Consider the following 25,863-nt stretch of genomic DNA (forward strand, 5'->3'; position numbering starts at 1 on the left):
CCAATGGCAGGATCGATGCCGTATCCTGGTCCTGTTCCCATGAGTGCGCCAGTTCCGGGCCGTGCGTATTATCCCTCCTATATGGGACAGCCGTACATGGGACAATCGTACATGGGACAACCTTACATGGGACAACCGTACATGGGACAAGCGATGCCCAGACCTATGGCAGCAGCTCCCATGCCCATGATGCCGATGATGCCCCAGGGAGGCGGAGCTATGGGTGGGACCAGCATCATTGTGGAGCCTTTGGTAATCCTGCCAATGGGTATTGGGGCGAGCACGGGTGCGGGCTTAAATTCCAATCCATATTACGGAGCAAATGGGGCTTATCCCAGCTATAATAATTACAATCCCTACAACACATACACTACAGCACGACCCAACTACGACTATAACAACTACAACAACAACAATAATAACTACCCGAATTCAAATAACAATACTGGCTCTAATAACAATTACAACGATTACAACTCATACGGCTAACAAATAGTTTTAAAAACTCAATGTAAATTTCAATTAAATGTTCCCTTAAACTATCGTTTGGCATTTTTAATATGTTTAGCTAAATGATACGTGAAGCAGTCCAGATACTTTTTTGATTATAAGCCATAGGTCATTCAACAAAACATTACTTTTTCAAATATTGAGTAAGCAAATGTCAAAGATAATTGACTATTCGTCTTGGGAAATTGTAAGTTCCCAGTTGAGAATAAAATAATTCCGAGATATATATGACTTTTCATTTTTGGTCTATAAAAGAAGGGGATCGACCTCGACCTGAATTCGTATATCTTTATGCCTAAGAAAAGAACTCGGAAGCACTTTTACTCGAGTAATACAAATAGACCCAAGAAAATGCCAATATTATTATCTTTATTCTCGCTGAGATTTTAAACAAAGAAGCAAACAAACATTCTGGTGTGTGAGAAGAGAATGCTTACTGAAAAGAAAGAGAGAGAGAGAGATGTGGAATTCAAGAGCACAAACTGAGAATATAAAAACACCTGTTCACCAAACAATTTATTCAGTCGGCGGTTAGATAGCAAACTCACCGGTCGAGTTGCCAGCATAATGAAGCTTCAGTTTATCGGTCTGATTTTGGCGATCGTGATTCTGAGAGAGATTCGGGCACGTGAGGCGGTTGCCCCCATTCCAGATGTGGGTCAGGTAATCAAAGATCTCGATGGACTGCACATTGATGGAACAACATTTGAGCAAGGTAAGTGAACGTTCAAAAGTTAATAACAATACATTTATGCAAAGAGCAGATGAAGCTTTGTCTGAGTAGTAGTAGTCCGTAGTAGCCACATTCGGAATAAAACAATGCAAAAAAGGCTGCTGTTTGCTTTTTCATATACGAATATATAGAAACAGTAAAAACCATCGAAACTTATTTGCATAAAAGTCAGATGTGTCAACAAACTATAACAAATTAAAAACAAATAGCCCCAAAAAAAAACTAAAAACTACACGTTTCATTTTATTAATTAAAGAGGATTATTAAAAATTATATATATATACATTAAAATATTTATATATATATAATAGTACATTAAAATTTGTATATAAATTATATAAGTATATTATAACTTTTATTTATATTATAGTAGTATTTTATAATTTTTATATATATTTTTAGTATATAATAATATGTATATGTATATTAAAATAATATTATTATTATTGTGCTAATGATGTTTAATTTTTATCTTAGCACCTAAAAGTATGCAACGATATTTAAGCACCTCATCTTTCCATTCCAGGTGCTCCCTGCAGAGTGAATGTGCAAAGGGATCTGCCTCGTTCCGACCAAGTGCAGCCGCTGTACCTGCGCCCTGGGACTGATCTCTACTGGCTGCCCAATGCCGATGGCCACCTGGAGGTTAACCGCGGCGCCAGCATCGAGCTGCACTGCAGCCATCCTTTCGCACCCGCGAATGGAGAGTCCTTGGATGCGAAGCTGCGCTCCATTCGCGTGAAGTGTGTGCAGGACACCACCTTCGAGTGGCTGGGGGCCAAAATCCAATTCAGCGACTTTGTCTGCAGTCACTCTATGTCCTACACCGTGGAGCGATTGGACAGGAGTTGTGGCAACGACACTACGAGTCCATCCAACTCGTACTTGTATCGCGTGGGCTATGACACCGGAGATGGCAGATTTGTGGTCACCATGGAGCTGTGCCACGACCCAAAACACCTGCGCACCCACTACGCCCACCATCAACTGACACCGGCGAGCGTGCACTTCCAGAAAAATGTGAAACGCCTGAAGTTTAGCACCGCCGGCCATTTCACGGGCTTTGACATGGCCAGAATTTATTCGCACAAAAGCCAGGAGAAACTGATGGTGCCCGGCCTCATTGACGTGAAGAGTGGTCTGTTCCTGGCCCGCGGACACCTGACGGCCAAAGCGGATCTAATCTATGCCAGTCAGCAGAGGAGCAGCTTCAACTACATGAACGTGGCGCCCCAGTGGCAGAGCTTCAATGGTGGTCAGTGGGCCGACCTGGAGGACTCCACCCGACGATATGTGGCCCGTTCGGGCATCGTGGCCAGTGTGTATACGGGCATCTATGGCGAAATGAAGCTGGCTGGCAGCAAAGTCCTTCACCTGACCACCAATGCCAATAACACTGGTGTGGTGGCCGTGCCCCAGCTCTTCTATCGCGTCCTCATCGATGTGGGACATCCGACCCGCGGAATCGCTTTGGTGGGTGTCAACAACCCACATGCCACTCTGGCCCAGATCCACGAGTCCTATATCATCTGCGATCCCGTGGAGGACCAGGTGCATTGGCTTAGCTGGCTGCACAAAAGCAACGCCAAGGGTAACCTGAAGAAGGGCTATCTGTATGCCTGTTCGGTGCCGGATTTGGCCCGGGCTGTCGGACATTTGCCACGCCCCCTTCTCGAGGTGGATGAGCTGCTCACTTAGATGTGGGCGGTGGCGGTTCGATTTCCCATACGTTTGAGTGAGTGCAATAAAGACTGAGTGGGTTGTGCGACACAATAGCAGTTTGGTATTAATGAAAATAAATAAATATTACTGAGGTTTTTACTACTGAGGTTTATAGCAAATGCGCAACCCCTTGAAATACGATATATCCAAAATGCATTTCTACATTAATATATACAAATATAGTTTTGGAATAGGTTTCCACTTGCATGTGGTATATGGCACTGTTTCCTACAAATTTCTTAAACGCCATAAATCTTCAATTTAGCTCAGGGTATTTAAATAAATCTTTAAGAAAACGTCTTCAGATTTTGTTAGCCTAACAAGCTAATTTCCATGAAGGAGTCGTCCTTGCCCATTCCTTTAACAGCCATATGTGCCAGTTTCGTGTGTGTGTGTGTGTGTTCAGATTATTAACGCTCGTGTGGGCTTCACGCCATCAAAATCAAATGGGACATCGTGTGTGGTCATGTCGGGGGCGTGGCCACGCCCACGTGGGGGCCTCGAATGGGGAAAGGCCATACCCTCGTTATGCGATTGCCTTGTTGGCGAGGGCGCAAAATCGCTGGAAGAAATGGGGATATCAAATACGGCTCGGCTGCATTACCTTCATGCCGTTCACAAAACACAATTTGTTCCACAACATTGATTTAATCCTTTTTCTTCTGGGCCACGCATACACACACACACACACACACACACACACGGGAATACAAACAACGAAACGCACATAAAATGGCTGTCGTGAAGAATTTTCTTAAATTTTGCGCTGGCTTTTTCATGGCATTTCCCGTCGTTGAGCTGTGTCCTTGGCATTATCATGAATATTTGCCCCCTCCATTCAGTGCTTTCGATACATTTCCATTTGCTGATTTGAAGCGCACTTTCCACTTCTCCACTCGCCAGCTCCCCACCGCTTTTCCAGTTTTCCGATTTTCCGTTTTCCGCTCGCTTAGCTCGGTGTCGGTGTGTTCGGGTTTGGAAAGGGGCAAGCCGAAATTATGTTTTTATGCTAGCTTGTGCGGTAAGCAATATTTGCTCAAGTATCCCTCACAGACTGTTGGACAGTAATCATCAAATGGGGCACACGGAGTTTGGAAATTTCTTGTTGGAGTTTCAAGAAAACGAGGCGGAAGAATTAATGAGAAGTATCGCATGCCTGAGGGCTTAATAAAAGCATATTAGCTTTGTTTGATTTAATATAATATGTAATATAATGTAACTTAAAAGATTAGCTTTGTTAGTTTTAATATAATATGTAATATAACGTAACTAAAAATATTTGCTTTGTTAGCTTTAATATAATATGTAATATAATGTAACTAAAAAGATATCACAATTCGTTTTTTTTAGAACAGATAGCTCAGCACAAAATCAAATGACATGAAAAGTCTATATAATCAAAACGAACTCTGAAACAAGCTTCTGTGACATTAATTAAATTGAGTTTGTAAAAACTCATACAACAAAAGTTTTCATAATCTGTGGAACGAAAATAAATTGAAATATCAAGGAAATACGTAAAAAAAGTAACCAATTAAAAACTGATTTCTATGCAAATGAATTCCCCCTACCAGAAACAACAAAACTTTCTACTTGGCTCACATTCCCTGGAAATTAAATGTTTCTTTTTCTGTTTGGCTAGCTGCAAAGCACTTGTAGCAATTGTATACCGCTTAAGGACATGAAATGGAGTGCAGTGCAAGGTCCGAAGTCCAGACGACTTTCCTTAGTGGCCATAACATTTGCCTTAAAATTGTTTACAAAAACGAGGAATACAACAAATTGCTTTGTTGTTGTTTGCCTTGTTTTTCTGGTTTCTTTCGCCGACTTGATGAAAGTTTATCTGCTCCATCGAAATTGTGAGGTCAGTGGCTAAAAGGAGCAGCAGCAAGGATACCAACGACCGAGCGAAAAAAGTCGAATAATTGAACGCACTTCGTGCAGATGTTGTCGGGATTCTTTTTTATGTCATTGCTGCTGCCAGAAGGATATGTTGTGTTCCGTGGCGGCCAGCGGAAATTATAATTTATATTTTGGTTTTCGCTCGGCCTCTGTGTGTATTTTAATATCGCCACCTCTTGGTTGGAGGCCAGTTCCAGTGGGCTTCTTTTTTATTTTGATTAAAATGCATATTAAATATTTGGCAAGCAAGCAAAACAAAAAAAAAAAAACGTATTATAAAACCAACTGAAATGTATCAAATAAAATGATAAAAAAACAAACTGTGCAGAATACATAAAAAATATAATATAAATAATTTCCTGCTACCGCCTGAATTTATTTCCCGCTGTGGGTCCTGCTTCCTTCCGTCCTGGCGATAAACTATATACATACACACCCTATATATAACTTACATATAGATTGAGCTACGGACCTGACCCGAACTTACAGCAAATCCTTCGCCACGCATGCAGGGGCACATGGAAATAAACAAACAATGAGAATGTTCCCCTGCCTTTCGGGTTTATTTACATGTGCGTAAGGGCCAATGGGATTGGGAATGGGAACACAGGACCTACACAACCAACAGGACCTACAGGAAGCTGTAAACGATTTGATTTATATTGAAAATTGAAGATCCTTCGACCGCCCTTGTTTCTTTAATCGAAATGCGATGATGGCGGCTATGTTTATGTCAGATTAATTCAAAAATAAATAAATGGCATTCCATTTAGCATATTTATTGCATCTAAAAGACATAACGCTTCTTGCTTTCTTTAAGGTCTATCTTTAAGTGCAGTCCGCGCTTAAATTGGATTTGGATATCCTCAATTTGAGCAACAATTTCGTTGACTTTGACCAGTTTCCATTTATGCCTTGCATAAAAAGCGAAACAACAAGCTGAAGTGAATAAAATACGTGCACACAATTCAAATGAAATAAGAGGAAAATATGAAAATTGGAGAATGCAAAGAATGTAGAATGAAAAGCGCAGCGTGGAAGAGGAAATTTCGTTTCATTTTACTGGAAATTACTGTGGAGAATGTACCGAGCAAGACAAGACAACGTTGACATCCAATATCCTTATTGTTGGCCAGCGGAATTTATGGCTAACAAAGTCGTTAAGTAGGCTAAAGTGTGTGGCTTGACGTGGATGGGATCCTTCGCTCCGCTCGTCGACTGCAACTGCAAGTGAGTGGAAAATGGCCAAGTCAGGGTCCTTCGTAACAAGTCATCATCCGCAACTTGAAGCTAATGAGGTCATCAACGTCTCCATCCCCGTACATCCCCACCAAATGCCAAATCCCAGCCGTATCCGCGTCCGCATCCGCATCTACCAACACCGTTGTGGTTGCGAAATTGAATTTTGAGTACTGCTGAAGTGCGGCCAGGCAGTCCCTCCTGATTGAGGTGTTTGATTAATGGGACTGGGCCCAGTCCTTCCCATAATCCGAATCCGAAACTTGTTAGCTGCTCGCATTATGTCCCACCACTAACTGGCCAACCCGAGATCTAATTTCCATTCCGATTACAAGACCAGAACTCCAGTCACAATTGCGCCAAATTGGAGCAGTACCTTTGGCTTTCCTTATTGCATCCAATTCGAAGTGACACACTTTGTGGGAAGAAGGCAAAATTTCTCATTTTAGTCATAGGACCTTTATAATTATATTTGTAGCTCTTTCAAAGTTTCTTTAAATCTTGTTCTCTAGAATCATTATTAGGTTGTTTGTTATAAGCAGTTGGCCAAAATAAGTAATAGTTCCTGTCTGCACAAGCTAATTTATAGTTCAGGAATTCAATATAAAAAATTCATATATTAAATTTTAAGTGGCATATACTCTACACTTTTAGTTCCCATCACAGGACCCACAATGTTCGAAGGCTCTGAGCTCCCTTCCCCTAATCTTCTATTATTCTACTGTTTATGACTTGACTTTAAAGGTTGGTCCACTCGACCGAAAGACGCCAGAGGATCAGGATGTGGCGCAGGAACCGGAAGGGGATGGGCAAATAAATTGGTTTCTGACATAAAGGCATAAAACCATTAGATGCCAGGCCACACACAGAGAGGGGCTCACAGCCTCAATTTGAATGTGTGCGAATATTTATGCACACATACCTCCATCTAAGAACATTTCATAACCCTAACCGTAAAAAGCAACGACAATTTCGTCCTTATTTTGCTGTCGTCGCCAGGTGAGTTCAAAGGGTTTGCCATTGTCCTCGGAAGTGTGAAGTCACCTGAAAGTTTATGCATTTGCTTAAAGTGTGATGCTAATTACGCAAAGGGAACTGAATAAAAGCGAAACACTTTCCAGACTTGTGCATTTTTCAAAACCTTATTTGTTTAGTTTCTGGCAAACAGCATTGTTTTATACATATTTACTTATATACGAGTACACGTCGCCTTGAAATGTGCTTTGCAAATGAATTGATTGCGGGCAATCAAGTGGCACGAAGAAAGTCCTCTAGAAAAATGTGTAAAACCCTGGCTGTTAAAATATTTAACAAGCCGCAGAACAACAACGGCCAGCAAAATGGGTTAACACTCAGTTCTGCTTCCGTGTTCGAGGAGCATTCGCTGCTGCTCTTTTTATCATCTTTCTGGCCCGCCCAAAAGGCCCTGCCGTCTTGGCCACAATTGGCATGATGGTGTGCGGTTGCGGGATGCAGTCTACATGCTGCAGCCATGTGGGCCACAAAAATGCGGTAAAAGAATTACCAAAAGCGAGCAAGCGTGCTGCAAGACGTCGAAACGAGCAACGAAACGAGAGGTAACAAGCGCTTTTGGCTTCGAAACGACTTTGCCATGCAAACCAAATTGTTATCATTCAGTTTCATGGCTGTGCTGTGCTCCTGCCAGTGGATAAGTTTAAGGCTTGTGGGCTCTAGGTAATCTGCATTTGAATCAGAGAAATGACGAAGCTCCTCAACTCCACAAGAGGGTATATATTAAAATTTGTGATAGCTTCAAGTAAGCCTAGAATTGGACTTTAAAGAATTCAAGCATATACAGTTTTCAAGAATAAGTTTTTCTATAGAAAAACTCTTTCCTTCCGTAATGAAGGTCTTACAATAACATTTTTTCAATTTACAATCTCAAAAAAAACAGCGAAGGCCGAACCTCAATTCTTCGAGTGTACATTGTAATTGATTAAATTTCATGAATTACTAAATCTGTTTGCACAACCCAGTTAATAACGGAAAATTAATCAAATATATGTAATTGATTTGTTTGTTGCTGGCAATCGGATTAACCCAAAAATGTGCGCCAATAAAATGCCATTCATCTGATAATTCAGTGGGCACAGAAAGGAATTTTAAAGCCAGCCCCAAATGATTTACACTTTGCAGTTCAATGAACTGGGCACATTTTGATTGGTGGAATGGGGGGACTCTGGGCTTTTGGGTTTCCGCAGTGACAAAATAGGAAAAGCATTTGCCCGAGACACTTGAAGTGTAAACTTTATGGCCTCAAGGCGTTCGTACGAGTGCAATCAATGATAAATCTCCACGCAACAATGCGAATGGGTCTTTACTGTAGGCCAAGCCACATATAAGCAAACAATATATATAAATCTATATAGGATGTGGGAACGGTGCTGCGCCCTCCAATTTTATCGCTTTCGTTACTGGAAATCAATTGAATTGAAGGGCTCACGAAGGAGAATCGGAATGGATACGTTTGTCGGCGCAATCGTGAGGCACGGATATAGGAAGTGAAAGCACCGGTTTGTTGGGCCCAACAAACACCATACAATGTCGGTCATTAGAGCACTTTAAGGACCACGCATTGTATATAAAGCGAATACAATGTCTGGGACTTCAACATTCACTTCCTCACTCCGCCAGATTATCGCCTGGCTGACAAATTGCCGGCCAGACAAGGACTTCTGATAGCGCCAAATCCCCTCTGGAGCAGACTTTAATTCTCAATGAAGTCCTTGTAAAATGAATAAAATCCAGAGTCCTGAGTTCTGAATACTGAATACTGAATCCTGAAAGCCCAGAAACATAAAAGCGAAAATGTATTTCAATCTATTTGGCACAGTCTATAGGTGGCGACTGCTAGCCAGAAAAGATTTATGGCCCGCTCTTGTTAAATGCTCTGTCAGGAGACAGCAAACAAAAAGGGTTTAACTGATGCCAGGGATATGGATATTTCACTGAAAAGGGTGAAAGCAACAGTTGAATTATTCACGCGAATTCAAGATGGATATTTAAAGGCCAGCAGTTCGAGCTGTATACATTGATTCTCATTTTAAACATAGAAATCAAAGTTTCCATTGACATAACTTTATTGGATCGGTTATTGCTGCAATGAGAAGATCCCATTTCCTAGTGTTACAAATTTTCTGAGCTTAAAACTAATTGTAATAGTAAGTTAATATACATTCAAAATATTATGATCATCTGCCGTAAGATTACACAAATAATTTTTTGTGAATGTTTTACAGAGGAAAAATGTAATTTAGGGAAAACGGCTTTCAAGTGAAACGGAGTACATACATATGTAAATAAATAAATATTATTTAAATCAACTCTCCAGCTTCTGAATACTTGTTATAAATTGAAAAAACTTAGCGGATCCCGGTGGACTTCAAAATGATCCACATTAGCCAGCAGTTCTTTGGGTCAAGTGTTGCCATTTTACGAACACGAAATCTCACGAATAATGTGTATGTGACTGGAATATAAACTCATATTACGGCAACAGAAAGTACAAATTCAGGCAGAGCCACGCCCATTCCCGCCTGAGGGGGGCGGAAGTATAACGAGCTGTAGTCCCCCCCCTCCACTCGCCTCCCCTCTCCCCGAGAATGAGACTCTAATGTGACATTTATAAGTGCCGGGCGACGAATGGGCGACGTTGCATGTGCCACGCTGACGAGCTACGAGAATTACAAAGTGCATTTTTCATCATTCTCCCAGAAGGGCGAACAACTTGCACAACTATTTTTGAGACACTCATATCATATTCTTGCTTTGGCACTTGAGTATGCGAAATTCGCGACATACTTTTAAAGTTCTTTGAGCGGCAAAGTGTTCCAGATCTCGACAAAATTAGGCTCAGCCCAAGGAATAGTATATGTATTATCTTGTATAACGCCAAATTACAACTTTTAACGAAAGCGTTTCCATGCACTTAAATTGCACTTTTTAATCTCTAATTCGATAAAATGAGTTTTTAACTACCTAAAACGCTTTAAAATTGGTTAGTTGCTGTCTGAGTATGTGTAACAAAGGTAGTGTAGTATATCTGCAACTTTTTGATCTATTTTTCAACTACTAACACAACTGGTTCAGATTTCCTAAGGCTTATAGCATCTTTTAAGGACTTTGCATTGACATTGCCCCCTGCAATTCGAAGGAGTTTCAGATCTTTGCATTTTGCAATGATTGGCAGAAGATTATTGGAAACATCCGTTGGGCAGAACATCGAGAGGCAGAGCTCCTCCAGATTGGCAAGACAACCCAGCATCTCCACACAGTCACTCGTTGAGCAAAAGCCCTTGAAGTGCCTTAAGCTCTGGATGCGGACCAACTGGCATGTCTCCTGCAGAGTAAGACTCCCTCCGTCGATGGACAGATGTGTCAACTGCGATTTGGCAGCCAGTGCTGATAGTAGTGGCTCAAAGGAGCCGCTTCTGCGAATCCCGAAGTACGATAGTTCCCGGAGCTTCGGTAGCCCAGCCAGTTGCAAGTACTCTGAAGAATTCGCGGGCATGCCGAACTTGAGCACCTCCAAGTTCTTGCAGTGCGGCACTATGTAGCTCAAATTCTTCTGAATGCAGGCATAGCCCAGATGCAGACTGCGAAGATTGCCACTGGACTTGCAACATTTCACCAGAGTAGAGAGTGAAATTTTCGGGACGAGGATCTGCAGGTGTTCGAGATGGCAAAGTTGGCTTAGGCGGTCCAAGCTGCAGTCTATGTTATTAGAAAATTAGCTGTTAGAAAAATGTGTTTTCGGAATTCGACTCATTTGAAAGTAATATTTTATCTTACCGTCTCTAGCACGAATTCCCAATCTTCTGAGCTTCGGTAAATGTCTGACGGCAGTCAATATTTGATCGAACGGCTTTTCAATGGGTGTAACTAGCATCGATTCCTGCTTGACTACCAAATGCTCTAGCCTTATCATTCCGGCCAAAGTTTGGCATAGAATTTGAAAACAGTTTTCTGGAGTTACGCATCCATAGGTTCTATAACATCTGGCCGTATCAAAGTGATCCAGATCAATGGTCAAGGACTCGACCGCCTCGCGACAAATACAAAATTGTATCAGCTCAAGTCGGGAACTGTCTTTATCGAGGGTATAAACACGGTATTTAGCAGCACATTGATTTATGAAAAGCTGACGAAATCTATGGCATACTTGGGCGAAAATAATGCGATCTTCAGTGGGCAAAAAATCAAATATATGGTACAGACAGTCGTCATAGAGCTCTTCTATATTTGCGAGACCCATTTCGAAAACAGTCGAAACAAAACTGAAATAAAAATCCCCATTCTGATCAATCCCAACCCCAAGACACGTCGGTACTGTATGTTATGAGTAATATTGTTGTTTTCCCACAGATTAGATACGTTCTAGTCAGCAATTGGCCAGACAACCTGTTTTGCCGGGTATATTGGCAACTGACCTATGACAATGATTGTTTGGTAAGGAAAAATAAAGCTTCATCAGCTGATTCGAAAGTGGAAAGCTTTGTTTCGACTGGCGCCATCAAGCGGATGGATCGGTTAGCTGGAAAAGCTGTTCTTAACTAGCTATCAGTACTACATATATGTACTTATCATTACTAATAAAATAAACAGGTTGATTATATTTCTTGATTTCGATTCTCACACAGTTTGGTTTGGTATTGGTTTGGTTTGGTTTGGTATTTACCATTTTATTTTCGACAAACACACTCATATTACAATTTAGACAATTAGTTTCGATTCATCGTTTCACGGACTTCGACACCGGTTGATCCCCAGCTCCAGAATGGTGGGCTTGCTCCTGACTCTTACGCTTTCTCCGCTTTTTTGCCTGACTATCCAAGTTGGTAGTTTTCGAGAAGAAGCGAGTCGATTGAAGCCGTAGACAGTTGGTCTTAGCTGGTTGGATGGCCGGCATCATGGGTTGGGATGGCAGTACAAGTTCATGGCCGGTGATGCGTTTCATGGCCATGTACTGGCCGCAAATTTGCGGTAGAAAGATCTCCGATTCGTGGACATTACATTCCACGAGCACCACGCTGCCATTCGAGATGAGCTTGAGGGAGAACTGTGGACACCGCGAACCTTCGTCCGCAACTCTTCTGAATGCACCGCCATCAGTGGACGCCGCCCAGGGAGCCAGACCAGCCGTCGCCGTTGTTATCCGAGCCTGGATCAGTGGGCGCTGGAGAACCACCTGACCGTTGTCCTGACCATGGATCGACTCTTCACAAAACTGGAGTTTCGGATTCGGCCGACGATTCCGTATTATGTTCCACAGCACGATGTCATTTTGGTGCAACTGCGGTACAAAGATCTCCGACTCGTGATGTAGGGCGTCCACGAGGACCACATTTTTGTCAGAAATCAATCGAATTTGAAAACTTGTCATAGCTTTTCGCACATATCACACAAGCATATCAATTTTATATAGTTTACTTTTTATTTTGAGCTATCAGCAAAGATTGATAAGTTTCTCGTGGAAATAGCTGTGGAATTGCTAAAGCCGAATATCAAAATCGACTTCAAACTTGTAATTTTGTATAGCAAGGCTGTTCTTTATATTCGTATACTTAGAAATTCCCAAGATGTCCTTGAGATATGTCAGCTGGACAAGAATAATAATACTTTGAACATCGGAATCAATCGCCATATCCCCTTCTAGATCTTCAAAAGTAACCAAATCGCTAGAGTCAACAAGCTTCCGTAGTTCTTCTTCTATAATAAGCTTGATTTTCACCTCCAATTCCTTTAGTCCTCCGATTTCAGTTAAACGATGTATATTTTGTGTAATAGTTGGGAGCTGCGATTGCAGCGCTTTCAGCAATAACAAGGATGCTACTTTTTTGCCACATTCAGAATTATTTCGCATTTGAATCTGTTGCAGAAGATTTTGTTTTTCGAACCAAAGTGGGTTACCTTAATGTGTTAGAACTATTTCCGAAACTATGAATAACCATTTCCTTTGATTAACCTAACAGTTTATTTAATCACCTCCGATAAGATAAGATAGCAGCTGTATGAACTAAAATGCCCTGCAGTCGTGGCTACGCATAAGCCATTATAAAATACTTATAATTGAAATTCTTATAAAATGCTACGCTGGCTGAACCCTCACCTTTAGTAATCGTGGTAGCCATGTCCTTGCAGATATCCTGTCCTCTCCTATTTTTTTTACCGAGCTTCGGTCATAAACTATCAGAAGTGGAGGAGCTTCGTCTGGAACATTTAATAGTTAAGGTCATAAATTTGCCGGCTGATACAATTAGGGGAAATGTTCGGGCTATTGGTTTCTGGTACATCGCTGATAGTCGGTTCGAAGTCTTTTTCTTTGTCTTCCTTTTTTATTGGTTACTTTCGGGAAAGTTGACGCAAATTGGTAGCATTAAATTCAGCTGGTTAAATGAGAGAACATTCTGCGTACTTTATCCTTATGCCATGTATTTGAGATGGTATGTTCATTATGTTTACTGTTTACCACGAATAAAAAATGAATGAATTTAGCATCGTGCCATCTTGCTTTTCAGGTGCTCGATAGCATAAGATGTTCTTGATTTTTACTTACCCCCAAGGATTGATGTAAGTTTGCGCTTCAATGGTCTGTCATCGGTTGTCTCCTTGTCCAAAAATGTGTGTAATTTAATCAGACGCAGGGCCAAGAAATAAAGTAGGCCTAATGTGCGAAAAGATGACAGGCGATGTGTTGGTAGTAGTAGTCAGTCCCAGCCGCAGGGCAGGACCTCTGATATTGTATATGTTTTATCCTTTCTTTATCCGTTTGTGTTGTCTCTGCTGCGCAAATGAGATGAGGACATTTGCATAAGTAAGAAAGTGTGAAAGTGACACCGGGCTGCCTCTGTTTTCTTGAAGGCCGCTTTTGCGCTTTTTGACAAATGACTTAAAGCCTTTTGGGCCAACCAAGGGGCCATGAAAAGGGTTCAAGTAATTTGTTGAGACTCTTGAATATAGAATGCGAATGTGAACCACGTGCTGGGCCGAATAAAAATGAAATATCTTTTTGGCGAAGCAATAAACAAGCTGAAAAGAAACTGCGTTAACCGTCATGTCACAAAATGCTTTATGTCCAAATATGCTGAAGTAAAAGGCTTTTTGGAATTTAGGCATTACGTAATGCCATCAGATGTACCATAAAAATTGCATAACCCATTTAATATCAGATAAACCTGTGGGTTTTTTTCCAAGAACTCTTAAATCTTTAAAAACTAATTTGATATAGTAGTTCAATTATTAATTTCTCTAAATGCAAGTATAGTACACTTGAGAAATGGTATGTTTTAGAAATCTTTTGCGCTCACTTACAGAATATTGTTTGTTTTTTTAACACTTTAAATGGGTATGCTACAGATGGTCATACCAAAGACATTCGAATAACTGTGTGATAATTCCTACATGGATCTTGTTATTCCAATGTCTTTGGTCATACGCCTATAATCCGTATGAACGCACATCTGTCTTTCATGTGCGCGATGAAAATCTGCCAAATATAAGTTCAGATTGGCTCATTCGTAGTGCCGCTGCCCGGTTCCATTTCGGTTTTATTGCACCAACTGGCGGCGGGGATGTCCGCCCAAGGAAATGGCAACGTGGGTGGAGTGGGCTTAATCCGGAAACTTATTTATGTATGCCTTTCCGGTCGTTTTCTTTGCCCGACGCATTTCTCGCATGTGTAAGTTCGTTTATTGTCGCACAGACAATCGCACAAACAAGAGTGTTTGGCTGGATGGCCGGAGGATTGGCGGAGTGAACTTGGTTTGGTTATGGGTGGTTATGGGTGGCTGTGGGTCTATTCCACACTTATGACACGCCCGCGCACACTTTCACTTTACATAAGCTCCCCATGGCCGGAGGTCCTTTACCGAAGGACCGATGTCGTCGTGTGTGTGCGTGTGTGTGTGTGAGTGCTGTGTTGACAACACTTGATAATTCCTTGCATACACGCACTTTGACTGCAAGACACTATTATCCAATGCCATCCCGTACACATGTATCCACAGGATACTCCACTTCCATTGCCGTGCGTACTCTGATGCCCCTGGGCATCTGGAGGCTGTTCGGCTGCGGCTTTGAATTATTTAAAACTGTTTCGCCACACCCCCCGCTCTTCTGGGTGGCTCCGTGACATATATTCATCGATGGAATTATGCGAAATATAATATTTGTCCCGGGCCATAAAGTTTGATTTACAATGCGCCTTGCGGGCTGTCGTTTAGCTTTTAATCGTGCCTCGGGTTAAGTAAGTCAAATCATGGCCCTGATGCGAGTTGCGATTCTTATCTGTGGCATAAAAGACTGAAGATGAAAAGGGTATACTAGAATCGTTGAAAAGTGTGAAACACGTGGAAGGAAGTATTCTCGATGACTCTTTGCTAATTTCTAAATATTTTAAAACTACAAATTGTAAAGTGAAACAAAATACTTCGTACCTGAAATACATATTTTTATGCTTTCACCTGGACTTGCCATTTTGGAAAACAAATGTTGGTTAATTGTAATTAATTGATTAGAACCACAAGCTAGCAATTACAAAAGCATTACTTAAATATAAGTAAATATAAAAAACAAAATAAAATGTTTAATAAATCTGAAATATTTAAAAAAATATGAATTGTATTTCAAACGTCTTCTCTAACTGATATAAATCGCCGTTCGCGATTTAGCTTTCACAGAATTCATTCTACTCTGTAGCTCTGAAGAAGTAGAGGGTATCGCCTTGCCTTGTAAAGACGAGGACATGATATTGAATCGCCGATGGGTTTGGTTTACCTGCATTCTGGTCGCTGCTGCGACCGCGTGCTGTGTTAATTTAATTAACGAGCAACGCAAAGAAATTACTTGCTGCTTCTCGGCGAATTGTTGAACGGCTGCGGATGGCGGGGACTTGAGCAGAAAAGTTGAGGGAAAAGGAAAATGCCTGGGAGTCAGGCCATAGATCAAAGTACGCCCGCTGAGCCCGGCTTTTCCGCTCTTTCCTCATATGTTTCTTATGCGTGTGGCCCGTCAGCAGGTGTGTGAGTATGTGTATGTGTGTTGCTGTGCTGGTGTGTGTGTGCCGAGCCTCCTCGGTGTTAAATAAAGTAGGTCAGTAGTAGTGCCGTGCCAATAAAAGTTAATGCTGGTGAGAGCCAGGTGAGAGCTTGTTTGTGTGTCCTGGCCTGTTGATATTTTTTAATATTTATAGAATTTTAAAATGCCTGTTAAGTGTAGATATTAAACATTTAAATTCGAAAACCAGTTGTAACCATTTTACAACACGCTAGTTTCTCGTGTCTCAACACTGAATAGTGCAAGTAAAGTGAGTTGCAATTAATACTGAAATCGGAAGGAGCTAAGAATGATTTCATAAATTTATTTGACACAGTATCAGTCACAATGCAGTTACATTACGAATGCACTTGTTTTTCTGTTATCGTTTATCTTATCTTGCATTTGCACTTTAAGCAATGTTCTGTAAACTTTTCGTTTAGTCACTTATTGCTGCTTGCTCGCAATGGATGAACTCAGAATTTTGCAACTTAACGATTATTGCATAGAGAGAATATTGGAGTTTACTGAAGTAAAAGCACGAATAAGTTTCGCCCACACATGTTCGAGATTCAGGAATGTTTTTCATGGCTGGTCACGACGTGGATACGCTAATTATTATTTGGTTGGTGATGTTGAACCTTGGGAGTTAACATTGCTAAGTCTTGTTTCAGAAAGTGTTAAATCACTAAACATATTCGCCGATGATCTGGTTAGTTCATTTAATGACAATTACTCTAAAAATAAAAGGAATGATGCTTTTTCAAAATTCTATAACCTGATCCGAAGCATGAAAAATTTGGAGTCCATCAAGATAAGGCAGATATATCCTCACCCGATCACCAAACTCTTATTGAGGGCCATTCACGAATTACCAAATGTAAAGCAACTGCATATATGCATTCTACGTAAGTGTTAAAATATCGACATTTCCTCTGCGGGTATTTAATTTTTTGTACAGGGCACGACAACGTTGGAAAAATATTACTGCAAAATTGCCGATCTCTGACTGCACTAAGAATTTTACACATATCGAAGGAAGTGAGCAGTTCAAGTCTACGGAATATACTGACTTTTTTGCCTGAGCTACAAGAACTGAGCTTCTATATAGATCGATCCACTGAGTCACCATTGCTGGTCTGCTATAGAAATCAAAGAACATCTCTGACGACGATTTTCGATTTCCTGGCCAGCAAGCAAACATTAAGAGTCCTTCGAGTCAAGGGACAAATCACAGCCAACTACGAGGCACAGTCGCTCGCCAATATAAAATCATTAAGGGACCTGGATTGCAGTTTTAATAACCCTAAACTGGTCATATATCTAACGTCACTCACCTCTTTGCAGAGCTTGCGAATAACGTACCTTCATCATATAGATATATCTGCCACATATCTGGAAGTAATACGGCAGTGCAAAGATCTCCGGTTTTTACGACTCTTCGACTGCAATATAAATCCTGACTTCGTCAATAAAGCGTCTGAAGTATTAAAACAGAATGAGTCAAAAAATACGTTTCATCTATTAATTCACGGATGGCATGATACAGATACGTTAAATGATTTTAAAGCAAAAGCCTCAGCCAGCAATAATCTGAGGTTGCTTTCTGTAACAGCCATTGATCTATTAACATTATAAAAAAATATAAATAAAATATATAAAAGTATATAATAATTTAAGTGTTGTTTTTTGCCATTTAAACTCAATCAATAACCATATTTGCTAGAAATGCTAAAGAAATTGGCTTGCTTAGCTTATCGACCTACTTTTCCAGAAATGAAAATTAAAGCACATCCGACAAAAAAAAAACTCTTAAGAGTAAATTGTTTATTTAAATTTTACCTACTCATTTGAATGAAACCGCCTGCGGGGCTTGAAGCCGAAAAAAGTTGAAAGTAAAAGCATTATTGGGGGTAGGAGAGGCATTTCCAATTATGCGAAACTCCGAACTGTTAATGAAATGTGTCAGAAACAATTTGGCATAATTTTTCACTTAAAGCTAAAAACAATTTATAATTAGAAAGCACTCTTAGAATGGGCAAATAAGGACAAAAAGCGAAATGATGGCACCTGTTGTGCAGGCTGCGATGTCGCTGACTTTCCTCTCATTTTGCAGTGACAGTAACCAGGACGCAGGACAAACAAACCCTGATTGCGGATAGACAGGGGCAGACAGGGTAAATGAAATGGCAACAGTCGGAGACGGAAGTACGTCAAGTGTGGCGGAAGTGGGATGCGAGAAGAAGAACAAGTTGGCGGACCGGAAGCGGCCTTTGTGTTTTGGCGCTGAAAATGGGGGTGGCGGCGGAAATTATTGTTTCTATTTCAGATTTCCATGACGTGTGCTCGGTTAAAGTATTATATTTATGACGAACTACAGCGCATCATGTTACTTCAACTCTATTCTGTGATTTTGTTTGAGAGTTTAATTTTCCCCAAGTTTAAGTTTAAGTTTCCTCAAAAATGGCAAAAGTTGTTGTTAAAATTCGCTGTCTCAGATTTCTGAGAGAAATACAAACTTTACTAATACAACCATTTTCTCTTTGAATCGAGCTGTATGGCCATGCATATAACATAATTAATTGTTATACAAGTGTAGAAAATTGATTGCCTTGTTCCTGCCGTTTGAGAACTTTAGAAAGTAATTGCATTGTTTGACAAAGGTCCAAACAAAACCGTGTGACCTTATCACTCTTAACAGTCTTAACTTGCAATGCCCTTCGGAAGAAGTCTCAAAGTTTTTGGCAAAATTGTCTTGGCTTGTTGACACTTGAACTAGTCTGACATGGTGCATTGCTCCATCAGACTATTTCGTAATTGGATATTTCGAAACATTTTAAAATGTCGTGCAAATTTTCGATGCCAAACTGCAGAACTTGGTGAAGTGTTTCAATTAAAACTTGCTCAGCTTGTTGACATTTATCGAACACAAAGCCATCAGTGTCGCATCCGCTTGTAACCAGGGGTTTTTGTCAAGCTAAACGCCCATCCACATCCTGTCTGCCCCTTGACATCCTAAGGCCTCTGCCTCCTCAACATGATGGTGATGGTAGTTCTTAATGTCATTGTTGAAGGGCTCGTAGTTTGCCGGTAGCAGACATCTCAGATATTTTGCAAGGAAGTGCACTTGCCAAAGGACATTTCGCAGCAATAACCAGAAACAGAGCTTTGCATTCAATGATTGACTTCCATCTACTGGCTTTGGAAGCGGGTGGCTCGCAAATAGGGTAAAAGTCGACTGAGTTATACCAAAAGTTTTCTTGTCTCAAACAGCTTGCTCTCTCTATTTATAATAAAAAGAACAACAATTTAAAATACTTGTATACAACTCAATCTGAATTCATTTCAATTTGTATGATTTAAAACAATTCTCTAAAACCAAATTAATTTTAATAAGCCCCTAAAGCTGTTTAATGTTGCTTTGCATTTTGTAATGTTTTATTTTTTGCAGATATTATAACTATCCTATTTATCACATTTATTTAGAACGATTTTTTCACCACATGTTTTCGCTAATTAAAAAGTCATTGCGTGCACTGAATTTATGTTGAACATTAATATGAGTGCAGAAAAAATGATTTAATGTCTCTCATTAACTCAATGGCCTTGTTCGCCGATGCATTTAACATCTGTTTCCAAATTAGTTGACCTATTTGGAGAAGGAAAACATAAAATGTAGGAGCTTTTTCAAACCATTAACTTTGCATGAATACTTGTGAGAAAACAAGAAATTAATGTGGCAGGCAATGTAGGTATGACAGATTTGCGTCGCAAATTTCCCGGGGACCGAAGATTTTGACACGCGTGCAAAGTGATTGCGTTTTGTTGCCATCAAAATACACATAAATAATCCAATTAATTGACAACGGCGACACGAGGCATCCTTCTGGGACCCCGAATAATTGGTTTACGGCTAAAGGACCTCCACTCGCTCAAAGTGGCGGTTTGAAGTTTCAGAAGCTGTTTCGCAGTTTCAGGTGTATTTGATGGACCCCTCGAGCCCTCGAGACCCGCACAAAATGGCTAATTGGATGCACAGAAAGGTACATAATTGGCAGGGCGGGTATCGGAATGGCCAATTGGACCCGGAGCGAACTGTTTAATTGAATCTGGCCAGAAGGGTTCTCCGTAATAAATATACCGTCGCCACGGAACAGGATGTATAGAGTTTCCCCTATTTGGCTAAACAGTAGTTAAAGCATCTCAAGTATAAGCAACAAATTAAAAAACACAAAACATCAGGAATTAACAAATGTGACCCAAATTAATGTTCCAGTTATGATTTATTTATGGCATTCCCATAGGGATTTTACTCAGCAAAAAGTTAATTTAGTAAATGTATTAACTGCAACGCTTGAAAGCTTACATTGAAAAATAAATATGAGTGAAAAAATGTGACAAATTTGCCAATATCAGTTCACATTTTACACCATATTTTCGCTTTCACAATTTTAAATTATTAACCCAAATAAAGTTCACTTGCCGACTTCAACGGATGAATTGATGCCCAAAGTCAGCGAACCGATAAATACGAGTTCATAATTCCTGGAAATGCATTTTGTAATTAAGTGCACAAATATTTATGCTTGGCTTGAGGGATGATACTTTTTCGCTTTAAATGCATAATTAGCGCTGCTCTTTTGTATAATGTATTTTAATAAACCTTCAACGTATGCCTTAATCAAACATGTCGCAATGCATTGACCTCCGCATCCTTGATTAAAATAAATGCGCAACGGGCTTTTGAGAGCGTGCCGTAAAAGTAGATACATTTTTTGACCAGACTTTCTGTTTCTGCCTTTTTCATCAATATTAATATATTCCAGCACTTTTTCGTCCGCCACTCTTATCGCTGTGTGTGTGAATGGAAAACCCGCACTCGAAATGTAAGAATTCATTCAATTGCAATTGCAAATTTGTGTCACTGAACTGTGAAACAATAAAGATTATCCGGGCCGGAGATGAGAATGCAATGTATGACCGGGTTTCGGTTACCAATTTAAATATCAGTTGGGCTGACTTGCAAGGGAAGAACAGCAAAATGGATAAATGGATTTATTCCCGGAACAGTTTCAACACTTTGAGAAAGCAAAGTATGTGGCTAATAAGACTGAAAATAGAACAAACACATACATAAGTGTGTATTTAATGCCAGACCTGAATTAATCGCAAACGAAAATGCCACAAGGATCTGGTTTTGCAGATGAGTGCCTCGGCATCCGTTGACATTCACTGATTAAGAGTGGACCGAAGTGAACTGGCTGATTGGAGAGTTCTTTGTGTTTTCTGGACCATTGTTTGCATTGGCCCGGCCTCAGAGGTTGGCAATAGGATTGGCTTTCGAACCGAACCGATTGGCCAAGTTGTGTCTGGAATTGGCTATTTGCATGGCACTCAACTACTTTGAGTGCCGATTTGCTCGCAATGTCTATTTACGTGTATGTGCTGGCATATTTAATTAGCAGCAGTCTCACAAAATTGCTCGACATCTGACAAATTATGCCAATGTGTGGCGTCGCTTGTCCTTTTGTCCGTGTGTCTGTGCGACAGGACGAAAGGACGACAGAACTCGGCCACTAATGCATTCGGGCTAAATTATTAAACATTCATTGTCTCTCTCCAGCGATGCCGCAATGCCTCGGTGCCTGTGTGTTTTCAACGAGTTTTCAGTGCGTAAATAAAACAGAGGCTGTTCGGTGCTTAGTTTGCACATCGCCACTCGCATCACACACTGCGTATACGCAATTTGCATTGCATTCGAGAATGACCCATGCTCTTTCAACACCACAACACACGCACACGCACACGCACACGCACACAAACACACACAGCAGCAAGTGCCAGCTGTTGTCTATTAAACGTCGATTCCAATTTGTATCTGGCTTAAAAATAGCAATTGCAAAACCTTGCCAATCACGGGCCCCAAATCCCGAAATATTACAAATATTTTCATTTTCTACTTGCTCATTTCCATCGGCTTTAGGTAAATGAAATACCCAAAAGTTCGGCGTCCCTGCTCAGGCGCAACATTCGATATCCCCAAGTGTCATTATTTAATTATACCTTAAGCCGCAGCCCAGCTGACAAAATGCCTGCATCATGAAATTTCGCTCAATTGCATTTTCGGAAAATAAACACCTGTCATTCAGGTGGGCGATGGGGAGTGGGAGAACTGCGAGAACGCAGTACAAATTATTTCCAGCAGCGGAAAGCTTGTTGAGTTTAATCAAAATGCAAACTTACTTGTAAAGTAAATGCTTGTCCTTCCGGTGTGTCAGAGAAAATGCCTGCCTGTGTGGGTTGAAATACAGTAATGTTGTCGGCAGGTGCAAATTGAATTTATTTAATTGTCGTACGAGTGTGCTTAGTTTGCTCTTAGGAAAATTTATGACTTGCAAGTAATACAAAGGAATTTACAAATTATTTGTATGTATGTCCATAAATAAAACGAAAAGAATTGCCCAGCATCTCGACAATATTTTAAAAAATATCGTCACTCTCAATACGTTCAACTGTCAACTTTATACGTTCAAGTGGCCTTGTAATAAGTTTAAGCTGCAATTATACAATTACACAATATTATTTGGTATAACATCTTTACTGCGGTGGTTTGCATACCGACCTGTTTGTTAGTTAAATTGTTAACGGCTCTTTTCTGAAATCGAATAACTTTAGTGTGGATCTGTGCAATTCTTCGTATACAAACCTTGTTAAATATATCATGTGGCTTTTTAATCCAGACAATGTGAATATCTAAATCCTCTTGAATATCTTGCTTAACTCTGCTTATAAGCACCACATTTTCAAGACTTTTTAAAAGCTTTTTGGTTATTCCATCTACAGGAACTTTTATTTTAAAGGAGCTTAGCTTGGGACAGTTCCTTAAAAGGGGGTCTAGGCATCGCGAAAAGTTAACATTCTTGGGGTGGTGTTCCGATAACACGTCAATATTCTCTAGTTCGTTTAGGCGAGCCATTGGGAGAATGTAAATCAATTTCTCAAATCCACATGTGATTGTTCTTAAGCACTTAAGGGTTGACAAAGCTTCGGCTACGTCCTTGTTAAGGTAGTCAACATCGGAATCTCTGCCAGGATATCCGATATATAATTCCTGCAATGTTTCTATGTTGTGTGTGGATAGTTGTTGAATAAGGCGAGTTGTTGGCATATATATAGAGATAAACTCAAAGCAGCGCAGATTCGTTGGCATTGAAAAATTAACATCTTTGTAGTAGCCAATTTCGTAGATCACATGAAGTTTCCGCTTCTGAGGATCCAGGACTATTTCGCATGCTTGACTTCTTATGCATACACCTAGCTCCAAGAACTGCAGCAATGTGGATTCCATAGATACGATCATATCAACAGGCACATTTAGATTTTTAAGGTTATTCAGTTTCAAAAACGGTTCATAGTTAGCACGCCGAAAAATGTGCGCATTCTCTGTCTGAATATATAGATACCCTCGAGCGTTTAAATACATTTTTGAGTCCAAATTTGAAACAGTGACATGTTTTTCTAGCAAAGCTGCATAATAATCGGTATCTAATGGACCCCTACTGAGTATGCTTAATCGGTTAAGTGTTGGGTGTCGTACCATATGCCTAATGCTCTTGGGATCACAGAACCCGCACTCCAACATTCGTAGTCCTTTTACATTCACAATAGCCTGTGCCATTTCATCATCAATGTCAAAACCTATGCTCATCTGAATTAGTGCAGACTTTTTCTTTTCGCCAAAAGCTCTAAGGAGGTTAAGAATGGAAGTGGATGCCCTTAAAGTTGACACACTGGACTGTTCTTCCTGCCATATTTCTTTATTATTTTCAGGCAGCAGAAAATGAACCTTTGGAATCATGCCGACCATTTCTAATTTTTGAAGCTTATTTAAAAGAGATAGCTCGACGTAATCATTATCCCTTAAACCATCATTCACTAGAAATTTCAATTGCTTTAAATTTGGGCAGTGGGGAACGATTTGAGTTAGCTTTCCGTAGTCAGAAAAGTGACTTTGATTCACTTCCAAGGTTACCAATGTAGGGTTTAAACGGCAAAATTCCTTGAGGTCAGACATTTTAAAAGATGCAGTTAGGCTGAGCTTGGAAATATTTCGAAAGAGATAAAGGTCACTTATTTTGCGATCTGCAACGAAAAATTGTTGTTATAGAAAAATATATTTGTGTACATGTAGACAAGAATTCCATTTGCCTGCTATATCAACAATTATCTCCTTGATTTTCGGCATTCTAGCCGAATCCAACGTTATGCGCTTGGCTTTGCCATGCAGTGCCATTACAATTTCTTCAAATACACTCGAGTGATCGCTGTGAAAGTCCGGAGTGTTATAGATCAGTGTAATTTTGTGAAGTAGGGGATTCCCCATCAAGGCCTTAATATAAATGTCCATGTACTGTTCTCTTTTTTGCCTAGTGGCTCCCTCCAGAGATTTATGAATCTCCGCAAACGCAACATTGATTGTTTTGTGAGGAACAATAAACAGCAGATCGATCTCCAGTTGGTGGTACATCGATTTATCCCAGTCCCAAACGATTCGCCGAAATTTCTTGCAAGTGACAGCAAAATTAAAGATATCTGCGTATTTGATGGAGGCCAAAGATTCATTGGCATTCTGTATTTCGCAGTTTTGCTTTAGAATGTCGAGTACACGAAAGAGATTATAATGACTCATGCCCAATATAGTCTTTTCGTTTTCCATTTTATGGAAACAAGTTCACTGGGGCACGTCCGATACGAACTGTCTTTGAGGAGAACCCTAAAGCACTGGGGTTTAGCTCTGAAACGTATTCAGTGGATGGGCAATAATCATTTACCCTATACTCTCGGGGTGGCTAAGACTGCCTGATATTTTCTGATAACATCTGATAACTTCGGTCTAAACTCATTTCATAAGAAACCCCTGTTATTTATTTTTTATGTACTTCTAGCTGCGTAGTTATAACTATGAGATTTATTATTATTACTAGTATTATTGACAATATTCAAAACAGGGTATTTCTTTATCAAGCATCGGTTGTATACTTGTAATTATTGTGTTGATAACAGCAGCAAACAAATAACAGCACAATATAATCATAAATACTTATATATATACATACAGCTGTGTTCATTGAAATAGCAGTGCATGGGAAACTATGAAGTGTTAAGGTATTTTTCCATGTCTTTTTTTATATCACATAATGAGCCCATGAGAAATTTACCGTAATTAGCTATTGCATCGTTTCCTTCATATTTTGTATATATTCATTAACTATTTAGGTGTAAAATAGAAATAGCAATTCACAGGGACTTTCTTTAAGAAAAATAATCAAATCAAAAGGTACCATACAGTTAGCAGAACTTTTGAAACATTTCAAAATGTGTTACGATTAAAAGTCAAAAATACTTATACTACTTAAATTTACTTTATTTTTTATACATATACGTGAAAAAACGCCACTTTTATAGACTTTGAATTTTTTGGCGTCGGCTGTACTTTCTGGAGAATTGCCCCAATATATATGTAATTAGGGTGGACCTAAGCGAATTCACTTGTTTTAAAGACTTCTTTTTTGCAGCATTTGTACTTCCACACTTGCAATGCGTATCCTAGCTTCAAAGTGTGTAGTTTTTTTTATCAGATTGCTTGGTAAAGAAGTGCATTGGATGGGGTGTATGCATATAGTACATATCGTTATGTTAATGTG

General features: G+C 40.1%; 6 protein-coding genes across 7 annotated transcripts; 3 read left to right on the top strand and 3 right to left on the bottom strand.

The window, feature by feature from the left end:
• The first annotated feature begins 3 nt into the window (after positions 1 to 3).
• On the top strand, positions 4 to 489 carry LOC122756440 (myb-like protein AA). The gene has a single exon (XM_044005953.1). The coding sequence runs from the start codon at positions 4 to 6 to the stop codon at positions 487 to 489; it is 486 nt and encodes a 161-aa protein (XP_043861888.1).
• A 557-nt stretch (positions 490 to 1,046) lies between these two features.
• Positions 1,047 to 3,036, top strand: LOC120448424. Its single transcript, XM_039630424.2, has 2 exons — positions 1,047 to 1,225; positions 1,770 to 3,036. The coding sequence occupies exons 1-2, from the start codon at positions 1,078 to 1,080 to the stop codon at positions 2,939 to 2,941; spliced, it is 1,320 nt and encodes a 439-aa protein (XP_039486358.1). The 5' UTR covers positions 1,047 to 1,077; the 3' UTR covers positions 2,942 to 3,036.
• A 7,798-nt stretch (positions 3,037 to 10,834) lies between these two features.
• LOC120449418 lies at positions 10,835 to 11,382 on the bottom strand. The gene is made up of 2 exons (XM_039631876.1): positions 10,919 to 11,382; positions 10,835 to 10,860 (listed from the first exon to the last, which is right to left on the bottom strand). Exons 1-2 carry the CDS (start codon positions 11,379 to 11,381, stop codon positions 10,841 to 10,843), a joined length of 483 nt encoding a protein of 160 aa, XP_039487810.1. The 5' UTR covers position 11,382; the 3' UTR covers positions 10,835 to 10,840.
• A 389-nt stretch (positions 11,383 to 11,771) lies between these two features.
• LOC120448604 lies at positions 11,772 to 12,607 on the bottom strand. The gene has a single exon (XM_039630707.2). It carries the CDS (start codon positions 12,507 to 12,509, stop codon positions 11,859 to 11,861), a length of 651 nt encoding a protein of 216 aa, XP_039486641.1. The 5' UTR covers positions 12,510 to 12,607; the 3' UTR covers positions 11,772 to 11,858.
• A 4,009-nt stretch (positions 12,608 to 16,616) lies between these two features.
• Positions 16,617 to 17,812, top strand: LOC120448427. 2 transcript variants are annotated; one of them, XM_039630430.1, is made up of 3 exons: positions 16,617 to 16,871; positions 16,949 to 17,067; positions 17,121 to 17,812. In XM_039630430.1, exons 1-3 carry the CDS (start codon positions 16,864 to 16,866, stop codon positions 17,795 to 17,797), a joined length of 804 nt encoding a protein of 267 aa, XP_039486364.1. In that variant the 5' UTR covers positions 16,617 to 16,863; the 3' UTR covers positions 17,798 to 17,812. The 2 variants fall into 2 exon arrangements, with proteins under 2 accessions (XP_039486364.1, XP_039486363.1); XM_039630429.1 differs by having other exon boundaries at positions 16,617 to 17,067.
• A 4,759-nt stretch (positions 17,813 to 22,571) lies between these two features.
• On the bottom strand, positions 22,572 to 24,925 carry LOC120449873. Its single transcript, XM_039632536.1, has 4 exons — positions 24,368 to 24,925; positions 22,866 to 24,301; positions 22,782 to 22,814; positions 22,572 to 22,714 (listed from the first exon to the last, which is right to left on the bottom strand). Exons 1-4 carry the CDS (start codon positions 24,873 to 24,875, stop codon positions 22,640 to 22,642), a joined length of 2,052 nt encoding a protein of 683 aa, XP_039488470.1. The 5' UTR covers positions 24,876 to 24,925; the 3' UTR covers positions 22,572 to 22,639.
• Positions 24,926 to 25,863: the final 938 nt, after the last annotated feature.

Source organism: Drosophila santomea, chromosome 3L (assembly GCF_016746245.2).
Source record: "Drosophila santomea strain STO CAGO 1482 chromosome 3L, Prin_Dsan_1.1, whole genome shotgun sequence".
Classification (NCBI taxonomy): domain Eukaryota; kingdom Metazoa; phylum Arthropoda; class Insecta; order Diptera; family Drosophilidae; genus Drosophila; species Drosophila santomea.

Coding starts and splice junctions, on each gene's coding strand:
- LOC122756440 (XM_044005953.1), top strand. CDS start 4: ATGGCAGGATCGATGCCGTATCCTGGTCCTGTTCCCATGAGTGCGCCA.
- LOC120448424 (XM_039630424.2), top strand. CDS start 1,078: ATGAAGCTTCAGTTTATCGGTCTGATTTTGGCGATCGTGATTCTGAGA. Junction 1,226..1,769: donor TGGAACAACATTTGAGCAAG/GTAAGTGAACGT, acceptor TTTCCATTCCAG/GTGCTCCCTGCAGAGTGAAT.
- LOC120449418 (XM_039631876.1), bottom strand. CDS start 11,381: ATGGGTCTCGCAAATATAGAAGAGCTCTATGACGACTGTCTGTACCAT. Junction 10,861..10,918: donor GGGAATTCGTGCTAGAGACG/GTAAGATAAAAT, acceptor TTTTTCTAACAG/CTAATTTTCTAATAACATAG.
- LOC120448604 (XM_039630707.2), bottom strand. CDS start 12,509: ATGACAAGTTTTCAAATTCGATTGATTTCTGACAAAAATGTGGTCCTC.
- LOC120448427 (XM_039630429.1), top strand. CDS start 16,626: ATGGATGAACTCAGAATTTTGCAACTTAACGATTATTGCATAGAGAGA. Junction 17,068..17,120: donor ACTGCATATATGCATTCTAC/GTAAGTGTTAAA, acceptor TTTTTTGTACAG/GGCACGACAACGTTGGAAAA.
- LOC120449873 (XM_039632536.1), bottom strand. CDS start 24,875: ATGGAAAACGAAAAGACTATATTGGGCATGAGTCATTATAATCTCTTT. Junction 24,302..24,367: donor GATAATTGTTGATATAGCAG/GCAAATGGAATT, acceptor TTTTCGTTGCAG/ATCGCAAAATAAGTGACCTT. Junction 22,815..22,865: donor CACATGATATATTTAACAAG/GTTTGTATACGA, acceptor ATTCGATTTCAG/AAAAGAGCCGTTAACAATTT.